General features: G+C 44.8%; 1 protein-coding gene across 4 annotated transcripts in view; it reads right to left on the bottom strand.

Moving 5' to 3' along the window:
* actn1 (actinin, alpha 1) overlaps positions 1 to 24,046 on the bottom strand; it is a 43,288-nt gene extending 19,242 nt beyond the window's left edge. For all 4 annotated transcript variants that reach the window (XM_079286350.1, XM_079286347.1, XM_079286346.1 and 1 more), the window contains exons 1-5: positions 23,616 to 24,046; positions 3,999 to 4,113; positions 3,102 to 3,221; positions 643 to 729; positions 284 to 371 (exon numbers count right to left, since the gene is read on the bottom strand). In XM_079286350.1, the coding sequence (XP_079142476.1) occupies positions 284 to 371; positions 643 to 729; positions 3,102 to 3,221; positions 3,999 to 4,113; positions 23,616 to 23,726 (521 nt within the window). In that variant the 5' untranslated portion in view covers positions 23,727 to 24,046. The remainder of the gene's footprint in view (positions 1 to 283; positions 372 to 642; positions 730 to 3,101; positions 3,222 to 3,998; positions 4,114 to 23,615) is intronic.
* Positions 24,047 to 24,574: the final 528 nt, after the last annotated feature.

Consider the following 24,574-nt stretch of genomic DNA (forward strand, 5'->3'; position numbering starts at 1 on the left):
GAACCAAAAACTCTTGTGGCCGGTTTACTTTTGTTTAGAAGCCCTGGCTCGGATACAATTTGGCAGTGTTAATCTTTTAAGAGCCAAATAAAAAAAATTAACCAAAGTGAAGAACCAAATTTACACCAAACCTGTCTTTAGGCGAGATGATAGCACCACTGCTCTTTCACATTATTTCGGCCTAATTTTCCCTGCTTGACACCGGGACTCTGCGTCATCTGATTTCCTGTAACTACATCTCGGTATTTGAGTAAAACACCTTTTTTTACGGCGTGTTCCTCACCTGATGTGAAAGTTTTGGACGTTGACATTCTTGTAGGGCGCAGTCTTCCTCTGGCACCACAACAGGAGGCCCTCTTTGGCAGATGTCTCTGCGGTTGGGGAGAAGGGATCATTGTGAAGTTCAAGAAACTCTCAGGCTTTTACTTGTCCAACTCTCGACTAATCCCTGTTTAGCGGTGGATTAAGTGGAGGTGAGGTGAATGGGAAGCATGTGCGATTGCTCGGGTGTTTCGTGCTCTCTTGTTTCCAGTGGATACCGAGAGGTGTCTGGCAAATTACGACAGCGAGCAGTTCTTTTCAATAAAGTGAATGGACAAGAAGCGTGTGGAAATGTTCCCCCACACACACACACACACACACCTTCCACAGAAATGTCTTGAATGGCGAAGCGGAGGATTATGGTCCAGATCATTCCCAGGGTCATCTTAGCGTTGCCATCTACGATCTCTGAAAGAAGGGCAAAGCAATAACAATTATATTTCAGGATTTACATATTTAGCATCCACTCATAAGCTATATTTTTCACATCTTTCTCGACATGTCTAGAAGCATTGATTTGGTCATTTCAAGGTAAAAAGCTGTCTAGATGTGTTAAAACTGGGCCAAGTATGGTTGAAAGTTGAAAGAATTTTGTCCGTGCCGATGCTCGAAAATGGCCACGGAACAACCTTTGGAGAGCAAATGACTGTCGGGCATCTTTTTTAAATGACTGCTATGCATTTTAAAACGGTATGCTGTGTTTTTTTGAACACCTTTCCCAGGCCTTTCAGGTCAGGAAACCCAACATGATATCCTGCAATCATATTATTTCCCATACAGGCTCAGATTAGCTCACAGTACTTCTTAAAGCTGAAACACTGAAGCTCTAATGAAGGAAACTTGTGACGATTTAGTTCAATAATTACAGCCTGGGCTTGTGGGGCTGTCAATCAGTTGGTGGCTGTGAATGAAGTGCCTCTGTCCAGCCCTTTTTGTCGACAATGAAAACCCCTCTCAACAGGTTACCCTGTTTGACCTCCTTGAATAATCATTTGTTTCTCCCTGTAATCCAATAAGGAGCAGGGCACGAGCTCCACCGCCGCCCGACTGTGACGGACAAACTGGGACTGGAATGCCGGTCTGGTTTAGGAGCTTTTATACCGGCCTCTGTGCACTGCAAAACAAATCTCCATCTTATCGAAAACGTTTTGTCCTTTTTGGAGCCAAAATAGTTTTGTTTTCTGAAAACAAGACTAATAAAAGGATTATCTTATAAGAACTTTGCCTCAATTAAATGTCTAAAATGGGCAAATGGTTTGATGATCAAATGATCAAAGTAAATAATATCGTTTTAAATTGCGGAGCAATGAGGCAAAGCTCTGGTTGGAGGAGGAGACGCTGCTGCTCCCGAGCTCTCCTCCTCTTGCTGGAGCATCCGAGTGCAGGTCGAGGGCGGCAGCGCAGCCGGATCTTCTCGCTGATGGGCTCTTTCACTTACGTACATCGTATTGAGGCGTCGGCATTAAATTGAGACCGTTTTACAACCAGTTAACACTTCCTCGTAGTACCTTTAATAACAGACAACATTGACTTGATCGATAGATATTTGTGGCGTGTGGGCGTTCAAACAGGGGGAGAACCGTGAGGTAAAATATGTGAAATCGTTATTTTATCGATCCACGTTTCATGAAGATGTAGCAGGATTAAGCACTAGTCAGCAGATTGTTTTTGCAGTTACAGTTTAGGGTTTGTTCATGAAAAATGTACTTATTTCAACATGTTTGTGTGAGACAGTGAAAGACACAGAGAAAGCTTCTGATGGAGAGGAGAAAGGGTTGAACATTGGGGTTACAGAGGTCAGAGGTGAACCTTTTAGGTGTGTTTAACATGGATTTGATTCATTTACAAGGGGATCATATTCTTTAAAGGGTTAGTTCACCAAAAATTTCAACATAACGTATTTTTCGCAATTACCCCTAGTGGAGTCTGGCCATGCAGAGAGTTTGGGTTTTATGAAATCTCTGTTGCCATCCCAATACAACGGGCGTTCACAGGGGGGGAAATTACATTTGTCAACAGTTTGAATGAGGACTATTCTTTCTGTAAAAAGTAGTTCCAGCAGGAACCGTCGACAGTAAGGTTTATGTATGATCCAGAGCAACCGGGATATTGTTTCTTCTCGAGAAGAATATCTCAAAACCTACAATATCTGAACGGCATAATACAACGAGGGGTAAGTAGAAGAATATGTATATTGACTGATGTGACCTTTTAAGAGCCTTTAAATATTGTTTGTTTTTAGTGGACACATTTTGAAGTTTAAGTTCACAACACACGTGTGCAAACTCCGTCAATTCCAGAAAACGCCAGAGGGGTGTGTGTGGTTGTGAAAGAGGGAGATGGATAGTGAGAGAGTGAGCGTTTACTCTGCTAAAGAGTTGTTTACTCTCCGACGGGAGGACATCCCCAAGTTATTCGGGCCAAACAATGAGCAGCCTCAGCCCCTGAGGGGATTGCTGATCCTGAGATCCACTCAGAAAATGCAGTGCGAAGCACAACCTCCGCCGGAACACTCTGGAATAAGGATCTCATTAAACTGCACAGCAGCCAGCGGCACTGCCATGGTAACGAGAGAGAGAGAGAGAGAGGGAGACAGACTACATTAGCCATAACAGGCAGAATAGTAGCCATTGATTTGGCTGATGGTCTAATTAAAACCAATAGGTGACAATCTGAGAGGTAAACAGATTTGGAGAAGGTCAGGGGACTTTGTGAGAAATACCCGACCTTCATGCTCTGGCTTAAACGTCGTTATAAGACGGAGATGCGGCATCACTCACCCTCGGCTCCGATCGACACCAGCTTCACTCCTTTGCTGATGATGAAGTCGAGTGCTTTGTTCACGTTGGAGATCTTGTGGACTCTCATCTTGCCTCTCTCTGGTTTGGCCAAGCGTTCGCCTAGACGGGAAAACACGACAGATCGAGGAAGACGGAAATGTTTGGTTTCTCATTTGAAATAAATTATTATTTGTCCTGGAATGAACAAAACATAGAATTGAAGAGAAATCGTGCCAGGGCCATACGCATGGGGTTGAAAGCTCTTCTGGAGCACAGGTTTCCTCACAACAACTAAAAGTGTTTCAACATTCCGTGACTTTACTTATTGTTTTAAATCAATTGCGTGACGTTTTGGGTAATACTCTTACTCGCTTTCTTGCCGAGAGTAAGCTGAGAAGCCACTCTTAAATTTGTCTCATTTGTGGATTAGATATAACATGTTGGTGAGTTTTAAAGGTGCTGGAAGGCATATCTCTTTTACCTTTGGAGAGCCATGCTAGGTGTTTACCCCCGTTTCCAGTCTTTGTGCTAAGCTAAGCTAACCGGCTGTTGGTTGTAAAAAATGTGAGCACACATCTTTAAATCTGACGCGTGTATTTTCATTTCTCCAATCATTTGTGATTTAGGGAAACTATCTAACTCTGCCCGTCATATAAAATCACTCTTGACTGTAAAGATTGCACACGTATGAATATATAAAGATCTTCTAACTTTTTACTGAGAGTCGTATCAATCTTGTTTTTTTACTTTCAGCAAGAAAGCAAGTAAGCATGTGTCCCTAAAAATGTCAAACTCTTCCTTTAAGTCTGATCCTTACATCTAAACTCAACATGCGACAGTGCGGTCGGTCCAAACTGTCTGCAGTCAGGTAATCCTGTTCAGTAAACCGCTGTTTACCTGAGATGACCTCGAGCAGCAGCATGAGTTTCAGTCCATCCCGGAAGTCCTCCTCGATGTTATCGATCTGTGTTCCTGCTTTCCTCAGGTGAGAGTTACACCAAGCTGTAAACGTCTGGAAGATGGAAGAGAGCGAGAACAACATCATCAGTCACACTTCTACACACATAATCACATGCTCTAACACCTCTTCTTCCTAACTGGACGCGATGCAAACAAGCCAACATCAGATTGTTTTACTTTTTCCCAATGAAGTCGTGCTAACCTGCTCTGTGCGTCAGCGAACATGCTTAGCGACGTGTCACTTGTTTCACGAAACGCTCCCCCTGGCTCTGTGAGGCTGTAGGCTAAATGCTAATGCTAGCATAGCAACATGCTCACATTGTCAATGCTAATGTTTATCAGGTCTAACGTTTACCATGTTCACCATCTTAGTTTAGCGTGCTAGCATGATAGCATTGCTAATTAGCCGTAAACCAAACCAAAGCATTGTACAAAGTAAAACTCTGACGATGGCGCTCGAGGAAAAGTGAAGCGATTAAAGTTATTGCAACTCATTGTGAGGGAGACATGAACGTCTGAACCACATTTAATTGCAATCCAACCTCAGATATTTCAATCAAAACTACAAATGTCTACATCTTGATAGATGAAGAGTGAGTGGATCACCAATGTCGGTAAGGTCTATCCTCTGAGAACCATGAATGTCTGTAGAAGATTTCATAATAATCCATCCAAAATGCTGCTAATAAATCTGTGTTTAAGCGGTCTGTAATCTCCATACGTGTGTTTTTTGTAGCTGAACCAGACCTGCTGACTGATAAATGAGTTTCCTTCACACACTACCACCCCTTCATGAGAACCTTTCCCTGTGATGCTAACAAGCTTACGTACTGCACAGGCGCGGCACACTGGAGCATTGTGTACTGTATACAGTAGGTGTAGCAGGCCTTGGACTCTCTGGCATCGCTGGCATGCAAACACGCTAACGGAAAACATCTGGAGCAGGATCTCAGCCGCCCAACAGGAGCTGGAAATGAGGAGTGGGCCCGCCATGCACCCCGCTGTGAACACTTCTTTATGAGTTCCCTGGGTTAATTACACCCAGGGCCCTAAATGGCAACCACCATGTTTCCACCAGAGAGCTGAAGGAGGACCTGCAGGAGCAGAGCCAGGCGTTTATGAAAGCCTGCACTGTCCTTCGCTGGCCTGCCTTCTACGGACGAGGGAACAAAAGCCACTTAAAAGTCACTGGTGAGCTGGTTTGGAGCACTCGTGGAACTTCCGCGATGAGATCACTCTGAGAACGGAGTGGCGTGAGGTTTACACGGCTATCAATAAACTCGAGAGCCGGTTTTTCAGATGTGTGCGAGTTTGCTGGCATGCGGTGGGAGTTTCAGCCAATGAAAAAGCCAAAGGATACTGTGAAAGAAGTGGAGGGAGAAGGGCAGATTATATGGTGTTTTATCTCCAAGGGTAGAACTGACAGAAAAAGACCAGCTCTGAGGATTTATGTGCAACGGGCAGACACACGCCCCCAGACTATAAGACACTGTATTCCTCCGAGTTCAGTCATGATATAAGTCAAGCTCCAACAAGCACTAAGATATTTCAATTAATCCTAATCAATAGACGAGAGGCTTGCCAACCATTTTAAACTGTTGAGGCAGGTCTGTGGTGTCAGCAGCTAACGTGGATACTCTATAATTTAGTCAAAGTGTTACGTTAAGGATGTTTGCTGGCTCTGCAGGTTCACGTTCTCACATTGTTGAAGCTTTTTTTTTTTGTTATCCAGGATGTCATTTTTTGACAAGTGTCAGCACCCTTTTCTTTCCCTTCCCTTTTATGGTTCACTTTCCCACCACGTAACTTCACACAAACACCTGCAAGGAATGACAGAAGGGGAACTCAAAGTGCTGGACGGGAGTTTTGCAAATGGCAGCAAGGGGTAACTGACCTTTAATATACTGATATCCTGTTCCCACGTAATCAGTAAGACGCACACAGCCAAAGAGACGCTGTTATACAATAGTGTCTTAAGTAGATAAAATGAGCAAGGCTTTGAGTCAACCCAGAAAGAGCACAGTTGTGAAAACGACTAAAAGTTCACAGAAGGAATGTTAGCTTGTTAAATGTGCTGGAAGGAGGGCAAGTTTGGCTGCTCTGGGGCTGGGCGACAGGCCTCCTCCTGACAAGAATTAGCCGGCCCTCCTGCGAGTTCCTCTGACTCTCTGGGTCACTGTGGAGTTTGGCAGCAGCTCACAGTGCAGGCTGGCAGCCACCTGCACCGTCACATGACCCACTGGCTGTGTTTTGGTCAACACCCACAGGCCCTTCAGGTGTTCTGGGGCTCTTGGCAGGTCACAACGCTGAGACACCGGTCCACTGGTTGCAGCGGCAGATTAATGCATGATCAGTCTAATCTCACTAAATCTAGAAATCTACACATTTTGTGCAAAAAAGTGTGAATATATAAAAATAAAAGAAGAAGAGTTTTGGTTCTTTTATCTGATTTGGGGAAGTTAACTTTCCTGCCAGCAAAGTTACCCCAAGTAGAGTTAAATATGCCAAAATGTCTTATATTTGATTTTTTTGAATTCAAGATCATAACATGACTTTAAAAACTCTTATTGTTAATCATGGTAGGTGTTACATTTTGAGGCGATGCCTACTCGCATGAGAAATATGGTCCCACAGGATTGTTAGTTTAAAGATAGTTTGGTCTTCTTGCTGCTTTCCCGAGCAGATGCACTGGGACACACTTAAACCAGAAGCCTGGAATACAGACTTGCAATATATTTTTAGCATTCGCTAATGACTAGCTTGGGATGGACAAGGACAGTGACGACAGGACCACTGGGCAAGTCTTTTACACATGACTCTAGTTTCCCTTTCTAACTCAGCACAACATAATTGTTGTGATGAACGGCTGAAGGAGCTACCAGAGAAAAACGACCCCCTGAGAGTTGTGTCGTCATCGGTTGCCATCGCTCCAATTAAGCTGCTGCCGTGCCGTGTGTGTAGGGCCAAAGTATTTACAGCCAAAGGTGGCAAGATGTGTAGCATCATCACAAACATGTAGTGACGCTTCGTCATCATGTACGCTGACAGTATCATCAGATAAAGTGTAAGCAACGATCACCTGTGAGGATTATTGCATTTAAGATGTTTATTATTTTAAAATCGGACAGATTATCTACTTCTGTACAATTTCGGAATTTCCTCAACTTCCAGGAATGACTTTTGACAAACTTCAGATTTAAAACAAATGATGTAAACGTATTTAACACAATATCAACATCTACACCTAGAGATGATGACCCGAAAGATCACATCGGGGTCGTATTTTAATTTCTTTCGTTACTGTATTCTAAAGACTGAAGACTACAATCAGTGTGTTTGGAGTTCCAATAACTCCAACAGAGTGAAACGTCTTCTCTCGAACCTCCCAATTAAACTCCCATTCATATCACATCAATAATTTAAGTTTATAAACTCTTGGAACCAGGACCTCCTCCTCTATTTGGATGAAGAAGGTGTGTCGGATTAAAAAGTCTACAGCTGTTCAATGTGTCAGATGCAGATGTTGATATTTAAATCAGCATTAAGTGAGTATTGTGGGTTTGTATTAGCGATATAAAAGGACTCTCCTATTAAGAGCACAAGTGAGTGTTTTTCCAAGTTGTCTCGAAGCTGCATTGCCGCCGTTGGTGGAGAAATCCATCTCTCTGCCTCTTTTCCAATAGATTTCTGTCTGTAGAAGTGTTCAGAGGTGGGTGAAAAATGGCAGTTTCGTAACTGCTCTTAAGGGGACTGCCACTAAACGTCTACATATCGTCTTGGATCAACTATAAAAGAACGGAACCCAGTTTTAAAACGGCAAAACAGACACCAGGATGTGATGCACATCACGAACAGCTGTTCGATTGTGTGCAGGTGTTTTCGAAAGCATCAGAGCAGCTTACAGACTCTTTGTTGTATAAATACAGTACTTTACTGTGTGTGCCGTACGATCCCTGTGAGCTCTATGTGATCGTGTTCTCCGCGTACAATTTGTGTCTGAGCCGTATGTGCTGTGAATCTCTGTAAGCTGTTAAAATGTCTGCTCCAGAGTCCCGGAGACCAGTTCCTGCTCGTCAACAACGTGCCAGTGAGAGTCATTCTCATAGCTGTGACGTAAACACAGTCTGTTTGGGCTTCAGGACAACACGTCTCCTCACGGCGCAAAGTGAAAGCACGACTGACTGACTGTCTGCGGGAGGAGCCGGAGGGTCGTAAATGTTGAGAGCCCCTCTGCTCTCGTCTGCCTCCTCCTTCACTCGCCTCAGCCTCCCAGAGCCGAGGCGGGCTGTAAAAACGAGGGGGGGGTCAAGAGGCAGAGGAATCTGCTCTGCTTCAAGTTTAGGGAAAGTTGCCAGTCAGAGTCATTATGGCGGCATTTCTCCCATGGCAACTACCGGACGCAAAGCTCAGCAAACAAACTACCTGAAGAGACAACGAGTGGATTTCCCTGCATTTCTATGGACAGGTTTTTCAGACTGCCATAACGTATTTATTAACACATCGTCATTATACCATTTAGTTTATTAAATTCCCATCACAATGTTCTCGAGGCCACGGTGATGGATCCAAAACCCAAATATTTAATATGCAATAATAGAAAACACAAGAAGTCTTAACATTTGAGAAGCTGAAACTTGTAGTTGTTTGGTATTATTTAATGATCAATATAGTTAAAGGAATAGTTCAACATTTCTGGGGAAATACACTTATTCATTTTCTTGCAGAGTTCGATGAGATACCGCCCATCGCCACCCATGTCTGCGTGCCGAATATGAAGTTAGAGCCAGCAGTCAGTTAGCTGAGCTTAAAAACTGCACACAAACACGTTGTTTTTGTACATATTGAACAAACAACTTATGAAATGTGCATTGGTGATATTTAGAGATGCTGCTAGGTTGCTTTGATTGTCAGCTTTGCACAGACCAGAAGTGCTAATAGTGCTGTGGATAAGCTTATACGTCAGTGACATCTTTTATACACTGTATACTTAATATTTATGTTATTTTGTATCATATATTCTAGATTTTCTGTTTTAAATGGAAAGCAGCTTGTTTTTGTATTGCTGTGGTTCTGATAGAGATTAAATAAACAGATTTACCACCATGACATGTGACACGTTTAAGAACCCAAGATATAGCTAGAAAGTGAACTAATCGTGAAATTAAACATAGACTGTCGGCACAAGTTATTACACAGATTAAAAATAGGTAAAGTAAACTTCCTCTGCATGTACTGAACCACCTAATCTGAATAAATGACAATGAAAACAGCTTCCTGACACATAGAAGGAGCCTTAAACCAATCACATAGTTTTCTTCTGTTAAAACTCCTGTTCCTTTCCCCCACCTCTCACTCAGCTCCCAGCCTCCTCCTCCTCCTCCTCCTCCACCCCACTCCATTAATCAACCTCAGCTCGGAAAATAAAATCCTAACGTTAAATCCTAACGACGCCCACAGCTCGAGCAAGATCGAAAACTTGTCTGGATGAGTTGAGGAGGGAAACGGACCTCTGAGATTGCCGTTCCTCGGCTGTTAGGTCTATTTCGGCTGCCTTCGTCTCACTCGGGATCGTGGGGGCCAGAAAAAGTGCCGGTGGAAAGAGTTTCGTGGTGCCAGGAAAACAGAGCAGCTAACAGCTACGGCACCTTCCTCCCTCTCAGACTCCCAGATGATTTCCTGATGTATGATGGATCGCGTTCATGATATAGAATGGCCCTCCTGGAGGGAGGGGGGAGCTAATATATGAATATGAAGAATTGTAACCAAGCAGCACAGAATACACATTTGTTATCCAACGCGTCCAACCTACATACCACTCGTCATCTGGAGTTTGTCAGTGTTGCCATGACAATAAGTAAATCTTAAAATTCGCCTACCGCAACGTGACTGAGCCAGAATAACTTGATTTGTGACGCCTCAACTTGGTACATAAACAAAAACTTCCAAAACAAGATAGAGAAGTGCAGGTGTTGGAAAAAAAAAAGATGGGATGATGCTCGCATTTCTGACAGCTGTGTCGGCTGATATAGAGATGTGTAACATCCTAAAATAAATATGAACTGTCATCCATAAAAAGAACCGAGAGGGGGAATCAGAATTGAAACTGAAAGTCTGGCGGACTGAAGAGGAGAGGATTCTGCTTCCTTCAGTTCAGAGAGACGACGCTCGGTGGACGGGGCGGACGTGAGCTGCTGTCTGGATGCTCTGCAGACCGCTGTGCTCAGGCTCCGTGCATCTGGCAAGCAGAGACTCCAAAAGCAAATTCCACCGCAGCAGTTGAGTGGGAGGCGAGAGAGCATGAGGCATGATGCAAAGTCTGAGAGGGTATAACAACTACTGTACATAATAGATATTTCTGAGGCAGTGTTTTCCCAGCATTATTAAGCTTATATATCATATATTTACACTTTTTATTTGCAAATAAGCACTTATTTCTGTGAACTCTGACATGTGAATCTGAGCAATCGACTGCAAACCGTCTCAACAGAACTGACTTTCGGAGAACCAGCCGATTTCATGAAACTCTGTTGTGCAGGAGTTGAAGAGAGATGGTACAAATATGCTTCTTGCATTAACAATGTAGTCTTCTAGTCTGGTTCAGCGAAAGACAGCCAAAGTCGTCACTGCATCACCACGTTTCCATCCATCGCCTGTTTCGTGAGGACGCAAATGAGTTTTGTCGTGCAATTTTCTGACAGAGACTAAATCATAATATAGCATCACATAAAACGGGTAACAACCGGGCGCAAAACTGCCATTTGGCTGTGCACGCTTTTTCTTTTCCGACCACAAACTGATGCATTGCTGAAACAATGGAATGAGGCTTCTACGAATCACCTCCTACGGTGGCTCACAGCGGACAGAAATAATGCATTGTATACCCAGTTTTTGTATTTTCATCCATCACTCCTATCAGTCATACTAAGATTAAACCCACCACATCACCAGCTGTAATAAATATGCTTTTTGCTTTCAGTTTTCCTCATAATAAAGTGGTTTAGATAATCTGCCTACGCAGCCGGCTTGTTTACAACCGGCCCGATCGTTTCGCCGCTCATGTTTCTTGCCCTGATGGAGTTTGTCGTCATTCAATATTTTCGTAAGCGATGAAAAATGATGGCCGATGTTGCAATAAACCAGAATATTCTATATCTTTCAATGGTATTTTTGGGGGAATAAACGTGTGGCCCTGAGACAGGCAAACGCAAGGAGATCGACCGACGTCCACGGAGACAACCCAACATGTAGCGGTTTACACCTCGAGCCCGAACAGCACGACGCCGCTGCACTAAAAACACCACCGCTCCATCCACCCTGCTCAGAGTGAGTCATGGACACAACAATGTGACCTTTCTGCCTCCTCAACCTGCTGGAGGGATGAAGGGGAAATGTCTCTCTCTCTCTCTCTGTCTCTCCATCTCTCTGTGTGTGTGTGTCTCTCTCTCTCACAGGAAGGACAGGAGTCTGAGGACCTGCCAACTAGCAAGGAGAGTGCGCTGAAAGAGTCAAAGGTCATTGTTCATCCCCCTCCGTCTCCTTCCTCTAAAGCTCACTGGAGAGTACAGCCTGACTACACACACACTTACTTCTCTGGCTCCAAAAACAGTAGAAGAGGCTGCCAGGCCAATGTGTTAGAGTGTGTGTGTGTGTGTAGGACAGACCGTTGTACTGGCTCACTGCAGCTGGTCGGGTTTGTTGAACTGACACCATCAGTATAATTATGGCTCACCTTATTCAGAGTTGCTCAGCTGGACGTCTCGCTCGCTTTTATGTTTCTCTCAGTGTCCACCACGAATTTGGATGAACTTTCTAGATATTCGAGTCGATATGAAACAAAAATATACCTTTTTCTTTTTTAAACTGTAGTTTATATTAGAGAGTTTCTAATTCTGAAAAACTGCTCAAAGCATCAGCTATAAAAAAAAAACAGGAACTGTAAAAAAGAAAAAGAAAAAACAACACAAGCCTAAAGAGGTGGCCAAGCTTTTCTAGAGTATTTATGGGTGGCGACTTCATCATCAGTGTCGTAAGATGCTTCATTAATTACTGAACCTCGCAGAACGTTTTGGCGGCCCTGTAAACAACTCGAGGACTTTTCAAACCCGTAGGACTTTCATTTGATCTCAAGGTTTCCAACTACAGCAAATATGTCACACCGACTCGACATTTAATATTAACCAAATTGGAAACAAAATATCTAGAATTTTCAATTTCATTCACAAAAAAATGGCTGAATTGATGACGCTGTTGACATTGTTTTCTTTCTTGCATTGTTGTTGCCCTCATCTCAGTTCAGACCAGACGCCTCATACCCACCAGAGACGTGGACCCACACACACCCACAGTCCCACCAGAGACGTGGAAGCGTTCTTTCCTCCAGCTTGCAGTCATGATGGAGTGAGACAGTCTCTCAGGTGCAGCATCCACCCAACTAGGCACTCAAACAGGCTGTTACTGCAAACTGCCGACTCAGCACAGCCATCCCATTACACTTATCTATCGCCTTGGCTGCTGCTTCAGCGCACGCACGCACACGCACACGCACACACACACACACACACACACACACACACACACACACACACACACACACACACACACACACACACACACACACACACACCCCGGAGTGTGAACACAGAGAATAAAATATGCTAACAGACACACACGTATAGCTTGTCTGCATGCAGCAAATGCACTTCCATCACGTGCACCTGCACACGTGCGCGCAGACACACTCTCCACAGTTGGAGCTCGTGCTGACGGAGCATGCGAGACGGCCAAAAAGTGCAGATTGACAAAGAATAGCAGCCATTGTTACCAGTGCACTGATATTTACTCTCTCGTGGCCTTGATGCATGTTCATGTGTGTGTGTGTGTGTGTGTTGCAATGAGAAGTCAAAGCGTGGTAGTAGCTCTTTCCTCAGCAGAGTTCATTTGACAAAGAGAGGCTCGTCTGTGAAAATGCCGCAGAGCACCCAACACTGGGCGGTTGCTATGACAACCAACACAAGCCCGGAGACCCGCAAACAAACAGCTTGGCTCTTAAAAACCCACGAACACGGCTCCCCAAGCGCTCTCACACACACACACACACACACCACGCATCACAAGTTTACTACCACGAAAACGTCTGTGACGGTGAGAGCTCGCACGGAGCTTAAATTCAACGACTTTCAAGGGAGTGTTTGGTGGAACTCAAGGATCTGTAGTTCAAGTAATCTGACTAAAAGCATTCTGAAACGGCCGCTGACTCAAATATCCACCGTGTTTGGGTTTTCAATAGGATGTGATGGTGGTATTTCCAGGTGTGTGTGTAACTAAATACATTTACTTAAATATTTAAAGTACATGTTATGCATAATATCCCCTTTTAGAGTGTTATATTATTATAGATTACATTATTGATGCGTTAACTGAAGCAAATATTACTTTACTATCCTAAATCTATTACAATGAATCATATATTTTAAACTGATCATACTGTTTGTTTTGTATGTAACAGCTCTCAAACAGCGGTTACGCGCAAATAACGCCGTCTCCGCTCACGGCGGCAGCGCCGACGACACGGTAGCACAAACCTCCAGTTCCCCCTCAGGAAACCACTGTTAGCTCTGTCAGCACCGTTTGCACTGTTAGCGCTGTTAGCTGCGAGTACATTTTGATAATACTTTTTACATTGTAGTATTACTTCATTTCAAGGAATCCACCACCACTGAAAACAAAGCACTCTTCATTTTATTTTTCTCACATCTGAGGATTTTCGAGCTTCAGCGACGTTTTATCTCCTCCGTTAAGCTTCCTTATTTGGTGGCAAATGTCGAACTGAACATGACACAGGTTGATAAGAAGATGAAGCACTTTTGCTGATCTTACGCCACACAAATTGGATGCAAATCCATGTGCAGATATTATTCAAATGGAGCCCAGGCATCAAGGAACAAGTCATCTAAAAGTCCAGTGTGAGCATGCATCTCCTCGCTTCACCGGCTTAAAGCGCGAGTGTCCCGCTGCACAAAGGCCAGTCTGTAGAGAGCCCTGTTCTCTGTCCAAACCGACACTCCAGCTCAGCTTTATGGTCCTGAACAAACATGGCGCACTATATAGACCTGAAGTTCTACTTCAATATTATCCACCCAATGTAGATTGTTGGCAGCAAGGGAAATGAAGTAAAGTAAATTCTAAAGACAGCATGTCGATTAGAAAGTTGTTTATTAGATGTAATAATAAATGAAACTTGACAACAGAACCTTATTTAAAAAGATGGACAGATGGATCTGCATAAAACAAAGAGAGAGGATTTATTTTTTCCCTTAACTGGAATAAAGCGACTCAGCACAGCCGTAACTCCTGAGTCATGCAACAGTCAGATGCCAATCTAAACAGTATGACGGGAAGTACAGTGGCATATTCACCGGAGTCATAACACAGTAGTCATGAGTCAGCTCCAGCTCGGTTTGCCCGCAGTGGTTGTGTGATGCATTTTTTCACTGCTGACCGTCACCTGACTCGAGAGAAATGCCGAGCTGGGAGGAGCGACGCTGCCCTGGAACAAAGCACGCTTTCAACACATTTACACACCGAGTGTACCAACTGTTAGCGCATGTGCTACATGTCCAGCCACCAGGATAGATATTATCAGGAGCACAGAAGCAATAAAAAACAAATACACTTCCTGTATTATGGAAAAAGATAATTAATTCTGATGGCGTCCATAAAATAACTGAAAAGATATTCTACGTTTTCTATATCAAAGTACTCCGGTCGTGGCATCTCGTCTCTGGCAGTCTGTTTACAGACAAAGTGTTTCACATCAGTTTGTGTGAAATGGTTACCAACAGCGTAGGAGGGCGTTTTATGTTTGATGTGTTGACGGCCTAAGTTATGTTTTGTAGCTCAAATGTAGAAAATGGATTGTTTTTCATATTTGCGGTGACATTGTTGGACTTTGTCTGAGGAGGTGTATTGTATTCGTTCTCTCTCTCCATCATTATGTTGTTGCTCCAGCTCGTCATGTCTGCCGTGCCTTGTAAGCCCATGTGAGCTGAGCACCTTTTGGGGATTGTTGCTTTGGCCTCAGAATCGCTTATACGTGGGGATCCAAACACCCAAAAAAATATTCATCTTCCCGATCATCAGTTCCACATGCGAGTCAAAGAGAGAAGCGGTAACATTTTCAGTTCAGCAAATAAACGTCACATGAAAGTCGGTTTTCAGGCGAGACGAGCGTCCAGGTGTCACATCAACTGAAACCGTCATCACGAGGTACCGTGGCCACTTTACTTCCTCTGACCTCAACGCGAAATTTGTTTCACAGAATCATCATGGTGTTCCTACTTCCTGCTAGAAAAAAAAAAACTTGCGAGAAGGAAGCTCTTGGGAAAAGTCATGAAGAAGATCTCTCTGTCGAGCTCATCGCAGCCTTTCTGAGTGAACCACAGCTACAAACGAGCGGCTAAACTGGCTGCTTTGGCATTGCTGCAGTTTTTACCCCTTCAGTTTGTGTCCGTCCACCAGCTGCAGCACCTGCCAGCACTTCACACAGCTCAAACCACTCGGCCACCCCGCCGCTCTGCCAAGGGCTCTCCACCACAACAAGCAGCAGGCCGGCTCTGCACCTTGTGCCGGGTCACCAGGGCCGGGGGCGGACCGAGGGGGGAGGTGTCTGTTACAACTTGTAACGAGATCTGCCACGAGCACTTCACGCTGTCCTTTACCGTCGCAAATCAAGTGACGTCGGGAGCGTGCAGACTAATCCTGCAGCTATGAAACAAAGTAGTGCAAAGGAAAAGAGATGTAGGTCAGCATCTTCTGCAGAGTTGAACTGTGCGGGCCGTCTCACAAACAGCACGGAGCCATTGGCACGCGATGCAACTTGCCTTCAGGGAGTCAAACTCCAACTGATCATGAGCGCAGACGGAATCGGGCGATCGATAACAGCCTCTGATTGAAAGTCAGACGTTCAATACTTGTCCCACTTTAGAAAAGTGGAAGAGCGCAGCAGAACAAATGGCCTCTGGCCTCGGAGTCCATCCGAACACAAGGACTCAAGGACTCGCCAACACAGATAATCGTCCTTCTACTCACTCCTTGCCGGCAACATTGGCCACCTAGGAAGGCTGATTCACCACATTGAATGCAACTCCCTCTGAATTTGACTTAATTGCCTGCAGTGTAAATAAAGCCCCCCAAGAACCATCCTGTCTTCATTGTTCAAAGGCTGCAATTGCCTATTTATTGCACACTGAGCAAATAATAGTGACGCACCACACTGCGCAGTGGAAGACAGGCGGCTTCCTGATAAGGCTGGAGGGAGATTTCAACGCTGAAGCAAGGAAAACACTTTTCCCCTTGCATCCATCGCCGCCCACTCAGTCACATTGTGCAGACGGGGGGGCAGAGAGATGGAGAGAAAGAGCAAAAAGAAAGGGAAGAGTGGGGGAAACTGATGAGAGAGGAACTATCTCTGGCATAGGAAACATTTTTAGTACTTTTGTTTTTACAGGTCTTAATGTTTTTCACTAATTTACATGACAGCGTTTTAACCTCCACTTAGTCCACGTGTCATGAAAGCTCTCACAGTTCCACTCTCCAAGAGTCGACTTAACTTGTCCGGAGGGGACGGGACTCCTGTGCCGCATGGGAAGTGATGCGTTGATAAGTTTCCGGCATAAGCAGCGGCTGATTTTGGATAAACAGCAGAAGAAGAGCTGGGCAATTAGTGTGGGCGGTGACGACCACCACGGCAAAGAGAAGACAAACTTCATCAAGAGAAAATACAAGAAACAGTTTGGATTCTGATCTCACAGGTTTCCACTTTTAAAAAGTCCTCGCTCGCTGACGGACACTAAATAAATACGTCCAAACGTTGGCATCACTTCTTGTTCAAACATAACGTCTTGTTTTCTTTTTCCTTTGATGTTTGGGAAATGGGCTTAATTGCTTTCTCGCAGAGATTTAGATCATAAAAACAACACTCATATCTGTTCGTTGAATATGAAGCCGCAGCCAGCAGCAGGTTAGCTTAGCATAAAGAATGAAATACAGACTGGTATGGATGCCTTAGGTTTCTGTTGACTGGGCTATTAGTAAAGTGATGTCATTACTTTTAACATGCTAGAGTAATGGATTACATTGTTACCAGAGCAGGTATGTTGCAGGAGGGAAACACCCTGAAGCAACTTTAGAGTAAAGAGTCATTTGATAGCTCGGCGATGATGAATTATTGACTCCCGGTTGACAACGTGACAAAGGATGGCCTCCTGAACACGCTCTCTTTGTGCAGAGACCTGAACGCTCCTCTTTCTGAACCTCTTCTTCCACTCGCTGCCTCCTCTCCCTCTCCTCAGAGCTCCACCCACACAGCTACTGAATGGAAAGCTGTGCCTGTTGCCTGCCCGTATCCTTTTACTCAAACCTACATGAGACGCGCCGCAGCTGCTCCTGTGAGCAGGCTTAGAGCTAATACACTCGCATGTTCATAGACCCTCCGACTACAGAGCGAGCCCCCCCTCCGGGCTTCGCAGCGAGCGCATGCACTCGAGCATGCACTCGAGCATGCATGTGGCTTGATTCATAGCATTAGCGGAGGAAAGACCCGGCTACATCCTTCCCATGTGGTGCAGGAAAGTTCCTTGGGAACATGCAGACAGATCAGTCTATAAACCCCCTCTGGGTCGTATGCGATTGAAGACATGTGACCATAAGTGTGTAGCGGTTCCAGACATGTTCGAGCATTATTAAGCAGGTTGTTTTTTTTGCTGCTCCACAGGAAATGCACCTTGACCCCAAATCCCATTGTGGATGTGGAATCCAAAAACAACTCCCCTTCTGGAGTCTCAAATCTGCCACCAAGCAACTTTAAAGCTCCAGCGTGTGCAGGATTAATTGTTCATTATGAGATGATGATGCAACGCAGTCAAACGTATCCAAACCCCGGACAAAAATGCTGTAAATTGCGTCGCACTATTGGCCTGCTTTAATGACCTATAACTGGGGGCTGATTTCTGTATACGTTTCTAAATTTGGAGCTCGAGCCTGAGAAAATAAGCTATGCAAGAATTTGCATCGGGGCCCTGGCATTTGGGAGCTGTTCAGATAAGAGCCTGGTAAATGACTTTTCAAACCGTGAATTCTAAAAAAGAAAAAAACAGATGCTTTGTGCAGCTTGACGAGGAAGAATTAGCTTTCACCTTCCCCAAACAAATAGAAGGGGAAGCTGTTCAGAACTGCAACTTCAGCAGGAAAATGCGGAGGAGTTCAACCTTCGCTCTCCGGACATTAATAAGGTTACAGCTGCGACTTGCTTCCTCAGTCATTGGCACTGAAACAAGTATTTAAACCCAAAAAAAGAGTTGTGGCGCAAAACTCTGAGGAGATGCAGTTTACCAATACTCAAAGAGAACAAGAATGAAAACTTGTGTCATGGATGTGAAACTTGTTGCACTCGACTATTGAATTGCTCAAGATGAAAAACAACCTGTAGGATAAGTGTTTTGGGAAATCCTAAGCTGCCTTCCCATTGACTTTTCTTGAGTAAACGCTGCCACCAGCTCTCAAACTAGAAAACCTCAGCGGAGGACATTATCCCTCTCTGAGACGTGGAGTCGTGTAAGGTAAGAGTCATTCGACGCAGGTCAGTATCTTCTGACACTCCATACATCAAGCCAGGAGCTTCAGGCTACAAAGAGCAGGCGGTTTCCTCCCGATTGAAAGCTTCTCACGAGCCGCGCATAACAAGATGTTTCGGTTAGTAATGAAACGTGCGCCATCGGAACCCCGGTCGTGTTCAGGCAGGGTTGAATTATTGACCGACAGAAAACGAAGAAGGGATAGGATGAGGGAAGAAGTGGTTAGAAAAGTGAGCTGGACTCAGGTTCGAATCCCAACTGGGACCAATGTAGCAAGGAAAACCCGTTCAAGTGCTCCGGTCACCCCATTTTCATCAGCCATTAAATGTGAGTCTTGATGATGGGCTTATCCTTCATTCATCATGTTAAAATGCTCAGTGCTGATTGGTGTTATTTAGTCTTAAAGTTTACTTGGCTTCCATGTTTAACAACATAATACATTTCCATCCAAAACATGAACATTTATCGGCGATTACAAACTTTCATAAGCCAGTGTAAGTCCACAACGGCGTGAACTAAATGCTGATTTAAGACAATCTGCATCTTGATTGTGCGATTGCTGAATTTGAAATCGTTGGACTCCAACTCTAATCCCCCCTGGCTGAGCTGTGAGTAAAAGCATAAAACTTCCTCCGATGGGACGAGTGGATGGCTGGATGCTCCTGGGCCCTCTCAGCTGTGGTGTCAGCCCGTGACCCCATCAATCAGGACAAAGGAGACGGGGCCCTGACAGCGTGACCGGGGCAGGATGATCGCTTCGCCAGGGAGCTCCTGTTGGGATTTATAGCCCGGCTGTGTTAACCACGACAGCGAGCGGACACCGGATTATCAGCACTCGAGACTTCTATTAAGATATTTCAGTTTGCTTACTTCTTACTATTTCACAGACATCAGCCGCCCTGACAGATGACTAAGAGTGAGAAATGAATACCGAGTCGTCTCCGGCCGAGACACCGACAGAAAGTTTCCCATTTCCCTGAAGCGTCTTTTGCTCAGACAGAGGAGGCATCTGAGACACAAGGCTGCTTCACCTTCTCGCTTTTCCTTAAAGGAATAAGTTGACTTTTTTTTTTTTTAAATACGCTCATTGCCTCTCCTGTCGAGAGTTAGACATTGTACGTTGACTATAAAGGTCACAGCCAGCAACGTATGCTCGTACTAAAGGTTTCTACGATATCGCACCAAAAATTATTTTGTTATTCCGAAATACGTTTTCCTACAAATGTCCAGCAACACGGGCGATCAGTAGGCAACAAACTACTTGGTTAGGTTTCGGAAAAGATTGTCTAAGTTACGTGTTACAATTAAATCAACATTGACTTTGATGTTTCACACGGGACACGTACAGCTGTCTCCTGGGTGAAAGTCTTGGGTTTTTAGAACCACCAAGTTTTCACCGTTTAAACTCTTAAAACTGAGGATGTCTTTTCAAAACTGTAACTAATATTGAACAGAAACATCTCTGAATATTGTCAGGGGGGTTTTCAGCAAATTAGGGAAGAGGAAGTGTTTTCTGCCCAGGAGATCTGAACTGATGACCTGCAGATCACTAAACTGCTTTTATCATAAATACATGTCCAAGATTCAATTTTAGTGACTTAAATTCAATAAAGTGAGGCTCAAGATAATAATGGAAAACATCACATGACAAACAGCCAGACAGTTCATTGAAAATGGGGCGGAGGGGGGGGGGGGGGGGGGGTGACACTCTTCCACACGCTCGTGTTTTATGTAGTGAAAAGAAGCAACATTTCAGCACATAACGCCTTCATCAGTGTGGAGAGCAGAGCCACCTGCCACAGAGACAGACAGACAGACAGACAGACAGAGGGGAGATTCACTCTTTCCACATTCTCTGCTTTGTCAAAGCCGCTCTGACGCTCTTCTTCTTTTGTTAAGAGAGAGCTGCACAAGGTGCATCATGGGAACAGAGGAATCTGATGACGGGAAGCATTTTGTGAGGTGGCCAGGGCTGACATTACACATCCTATTATGCAATTCAGTGAACAGCTGCAGTCACACACTCGTTCACGCGTTGAGTCGTTAAAAGGTTCTGAACAGTTTGTCTTCCTTCCTGGATATGAATATGTACGCAGACGCAGTAAGTGGTATTTTCTCACTTTAGATGTCGGTCACTCGGGATGCTCAGTTTGGACGCATGCGGCCAGAGACGGCCTCGCCCAAAGGGAGCGCTGATTAGTCAAAGTGGGGAGTGTCAAGCGTTGACAAGGCTGCTCATCAGTCACACAAAAAGACAAGTTCCTGTACAGCCCTCTCTAGTCTTGCGCCACGATTCCTTGGAATGTATTGATCAACACACTTCTGCTCAACGGCCAGACCTTAATTGACTCCGTTATTTCACAACATTGCTTCTTTTTTTTTCTTTTTCTCTCTACTCAGAAAAGAGGTCTGGTCCACGTCTGTCACAACTGAGTCATTTGAGACTCAAAGGCACGAAAAGGCGGACAAAAACAAATGATCAGGCTGATGAGGAGCAAGTAGATGTTATCTGTGACCTGACTCGCACAGTCTGAGCAGGGGAATGTGGGTGTGTGTTGGGAAGTGGGAGGTTTACAGGCAGGGCCTGATCGAAGGTACTGCAGCTTTTATCCTTATAAGGACAAACCTGGACAAATTAGCCACAGCAGCTAACACCTGAACTCCACCTTCCAGCGATGAAAACAGAAAGAAATGTATAGCGACGACATGTGTGCTTGTTTAACAGAGGTGTGATGTGACTAATACAGAAACAAAATCCCGTTTGTTTTTCGGTGGAACTATGTGTGAGCTGCAGCTTGAAGTAACATCTGGCGGCGTGTACCCGAGACACCTGGATCTGCAAAGACATTCAGATTCCAAGATAAGAGGATGCCAGCGCCTTTATGCCTGGGGGTCAGGTTAAGACTTGCACAAGACTCTAAATATTTTAAACACCCTCTGACATGCCGGGTTTGCGGGCGTCAAAGTGAATTGCAAAATGGAGCCAAGCAAAAAGTCCTCACCTGTGCAATTTGTACTTCTCGGTTAGTTTCTTTTTTCCCCGTTATTTTCATTCTTTGACAGTCTAGTTCATGTCTTGGTTAAAACAGGTTTGCTTTGGTCATCAAATATTTGCCGTTGCTTCTTGACAAACAAACTAATAGTCTGAAGGCTACAAGTAAAGCAACACACACACAGAAGATGACTGAGCCAACAGACTCGAAGGAAGCGCCTCAAAGAAGCTGGTTGATTCATTTAAACACGTCAGAATTTGAAATATCGACATAATTATTCGTTTCTCGATTGGAAACAATCAGCAAACATGAAAAAGCTTCGAGGTTATCTGCTCATCAGCAGCAAGAAGCTGATTGCTGACGCTTGGAGGAATATGGACGAGTGTGTGTGTGCAGCTCCACTGGCCCTGTGTGTGTGTGTGTGTGTGTGTGTGTCTTCCCTCTCAGACTCTGAATGTGTTGTCGAGTCAGATCTCAACATAAACACTTATCGCTGCTCTCTGTGGAGAGAAACGGATGAATAAAACATCCCCCGCTCTCTGCAGGATGGTGAGATCAATGGGGGTCATCAGAGGAAAGTATTTCACTCATGGCGGAAGGTCTGTGGAGGGGAAGTGTGAGCTAAACTATCAGGTGTCACGTGCACACTTTTCTCTTCACAGCATGAAGAGTTGAAGGCACTGCCCAGCCCTGCCTGCTGTCCACACCTGACATCAGCGCTGCATACCTTTCCCTCTATTTCCTTTCAGTTCGCCTTCGACCGGTAGCAGCCTGCCGATGACATAATCCAGGAAACTAGGAGCTGAGAGCTTGCAGAGCAAAGGGAGAAACTTGTGGGGGGAGTTTTCCAACGGCAGCGAGAGGGGCCGATTATTACCATTTTTGGGCACGCTTGCTCCCATGAAAGCCCAGCCCAAACCGCAGCGCATACTCAGATTCCACAGCGCTTTTCTTCACCGTTTTTTTTTCTTTTTCAAAAGCGCAGGACAGACGTTTGGGGAGCAAGGGAGGGGAAAAAGCAACACCCCTTTCTCGAAACAGACCATTCATACTCTGTCTGGGAACACACAAAAAGAGCAGCAGCTGTTGGGCGCGTGTAGGTGATCTGGGCTCGTTAAAGACAATGTATGGATGTCCTTCAGCGCTTTGTTGTAAAGATGACCCGTTGGCGCGCCGGGTTATGGAGCTGGTATTCATCCAGTGGGGGAAATGAACGCGGCAATATGTTCAGAGATTAAAGAACAATCAACTAACTTCCAGACTGTGGCCATGATACATCAAACAACCTCCCAAATTAAAAACACACATTAAACATTCATGCAGACTCCGTGCGTAAATGCGCCAAAACAGCCAAATAAAGCAGACTTAAAATGAGTTATTGTGGGTTTAACCCCCTCCTCCCTCCCTCCTCACACACACCAATCCCCCGGTTGCGAAGCATGGCCTAATCCACGTCGCATCATGAGCCAGATGACAGGAGGGGCCAGTCCCACACCATATGCAGTCAAGCGCATGGCTGACATCTGTTGCGCTGGAAAAGGTGGGCGTCCAGTCCAGTTTCTAATCGTTTTTCTGACCCCCTCTTTTTTTTTTTTTTTACACCCCCCTTTATTCTCCTCTGTCCCTCCTGCTGCATGATATTTCATAACGCAACACAGGATATGAGTGCGAGAAAAAGTTTTTGAGCTCACCAGATAAAAAGTAGCGGAGAAACCCCAACAGGTGATCACCAAAGCGATAATGAGCTTAATAATTAAAGCAAAGAACCAGTCGGTTTGCTGCCTCTGAACTCATCAATCTGCGGCCAAAGTGATCACTCGTTATCAATGTGTGATAATAATATGAATCAGCTCCATCGTTGATATCAGCATCGCAAGCAACAGCCGCACTTCCGCACCTTTACACCGGAGGTAGAAGGAAGTCAGTCTCACCTTTCTCTGCTGCTTCTCCCATGCAGGATCCAGGAGGAGATCCCGATCCCAGGCATCTTCCTGGTGCATGTAATCTATTTCGTCATCATCATACTGCTCCATGTTATACATGTATCTCTAAAGCTTTAATATAATATATATATATAGACGCTCTCTGCTTCTGTTTTAAGCTGTGTCCACCCGGTCCTCGGCGCGGAGATGTTCTGCAGCGGTATATCAGCTCGGTCTACTCTCCGCCACGCATTCAAGACGGTGTGGATGAAATTAACGGTCCACCCCCGGCCTCTCGCTCTCTTTCTCGCTCTCTTTCTCGCTCTCTCACCCTCCAACTCGGCCTCTTTTCTCTCTCTATCTGCTCTCGTTCTCGCCCAGCAGCAGTGCTCCGCGGTGGGTAAGCAGGTTCTAGCGGAGAGGAGCGACGGACGCAACAACTTTGCTTCAGACAAATTGAATCGATAACCGACCGAGGGATCTGATTGGACGCCGCGCGGGCGCACATGAACCGCCTCCCGTGCGTGGATTGGCTGGTTCGGCTGTCAGTGCGCAGGCTTAATATCCAAGGTTGCCTCTTAGGTTGATCCGACTGTTTGCGGATACTGTAACGCGTTACTTACGCGGTGTAAGTAAATCTCTTAAAGTTTTTAAGAACAAACTAAAAGAAAAATAATGTTCATGTTTGGTGTTTTTTTAAGTTGAGGAGTTGTTCTTTACTTTAGTAAAAATGACATTTACTCAGGTACTGTAGGTTACTGTTGAGAGTAACGTATACCAGGCTATATTTATGGATTACAATTATTGACGCATCAATGTGTACTTTGCTTAAGCCGATATACCTTCATCTGCTGCGTGAAGTGAAGTTTTGTCTGAATCTAAAATATTACATCATACATTTGTTATATTGTTGTATTTTGTACCATTAATCGAAACATATTGCAAGTAACTACAGCTATAAAATAAAG

The sequence above is a fragment of the Melanostigma gelatinosum genome (assembly GCF_949748355.1).
Source record: "Melanostigma gelatinosum genome assembly, chromosome: 16".
NCBI classification, from domain to species: domain Eukaryota; kingdom Metazoa; phylum Chordata; class Actinopteri; order Perciformes; family Zoarcidae; genus Melanostigma; species Melanostigma gelatinosum.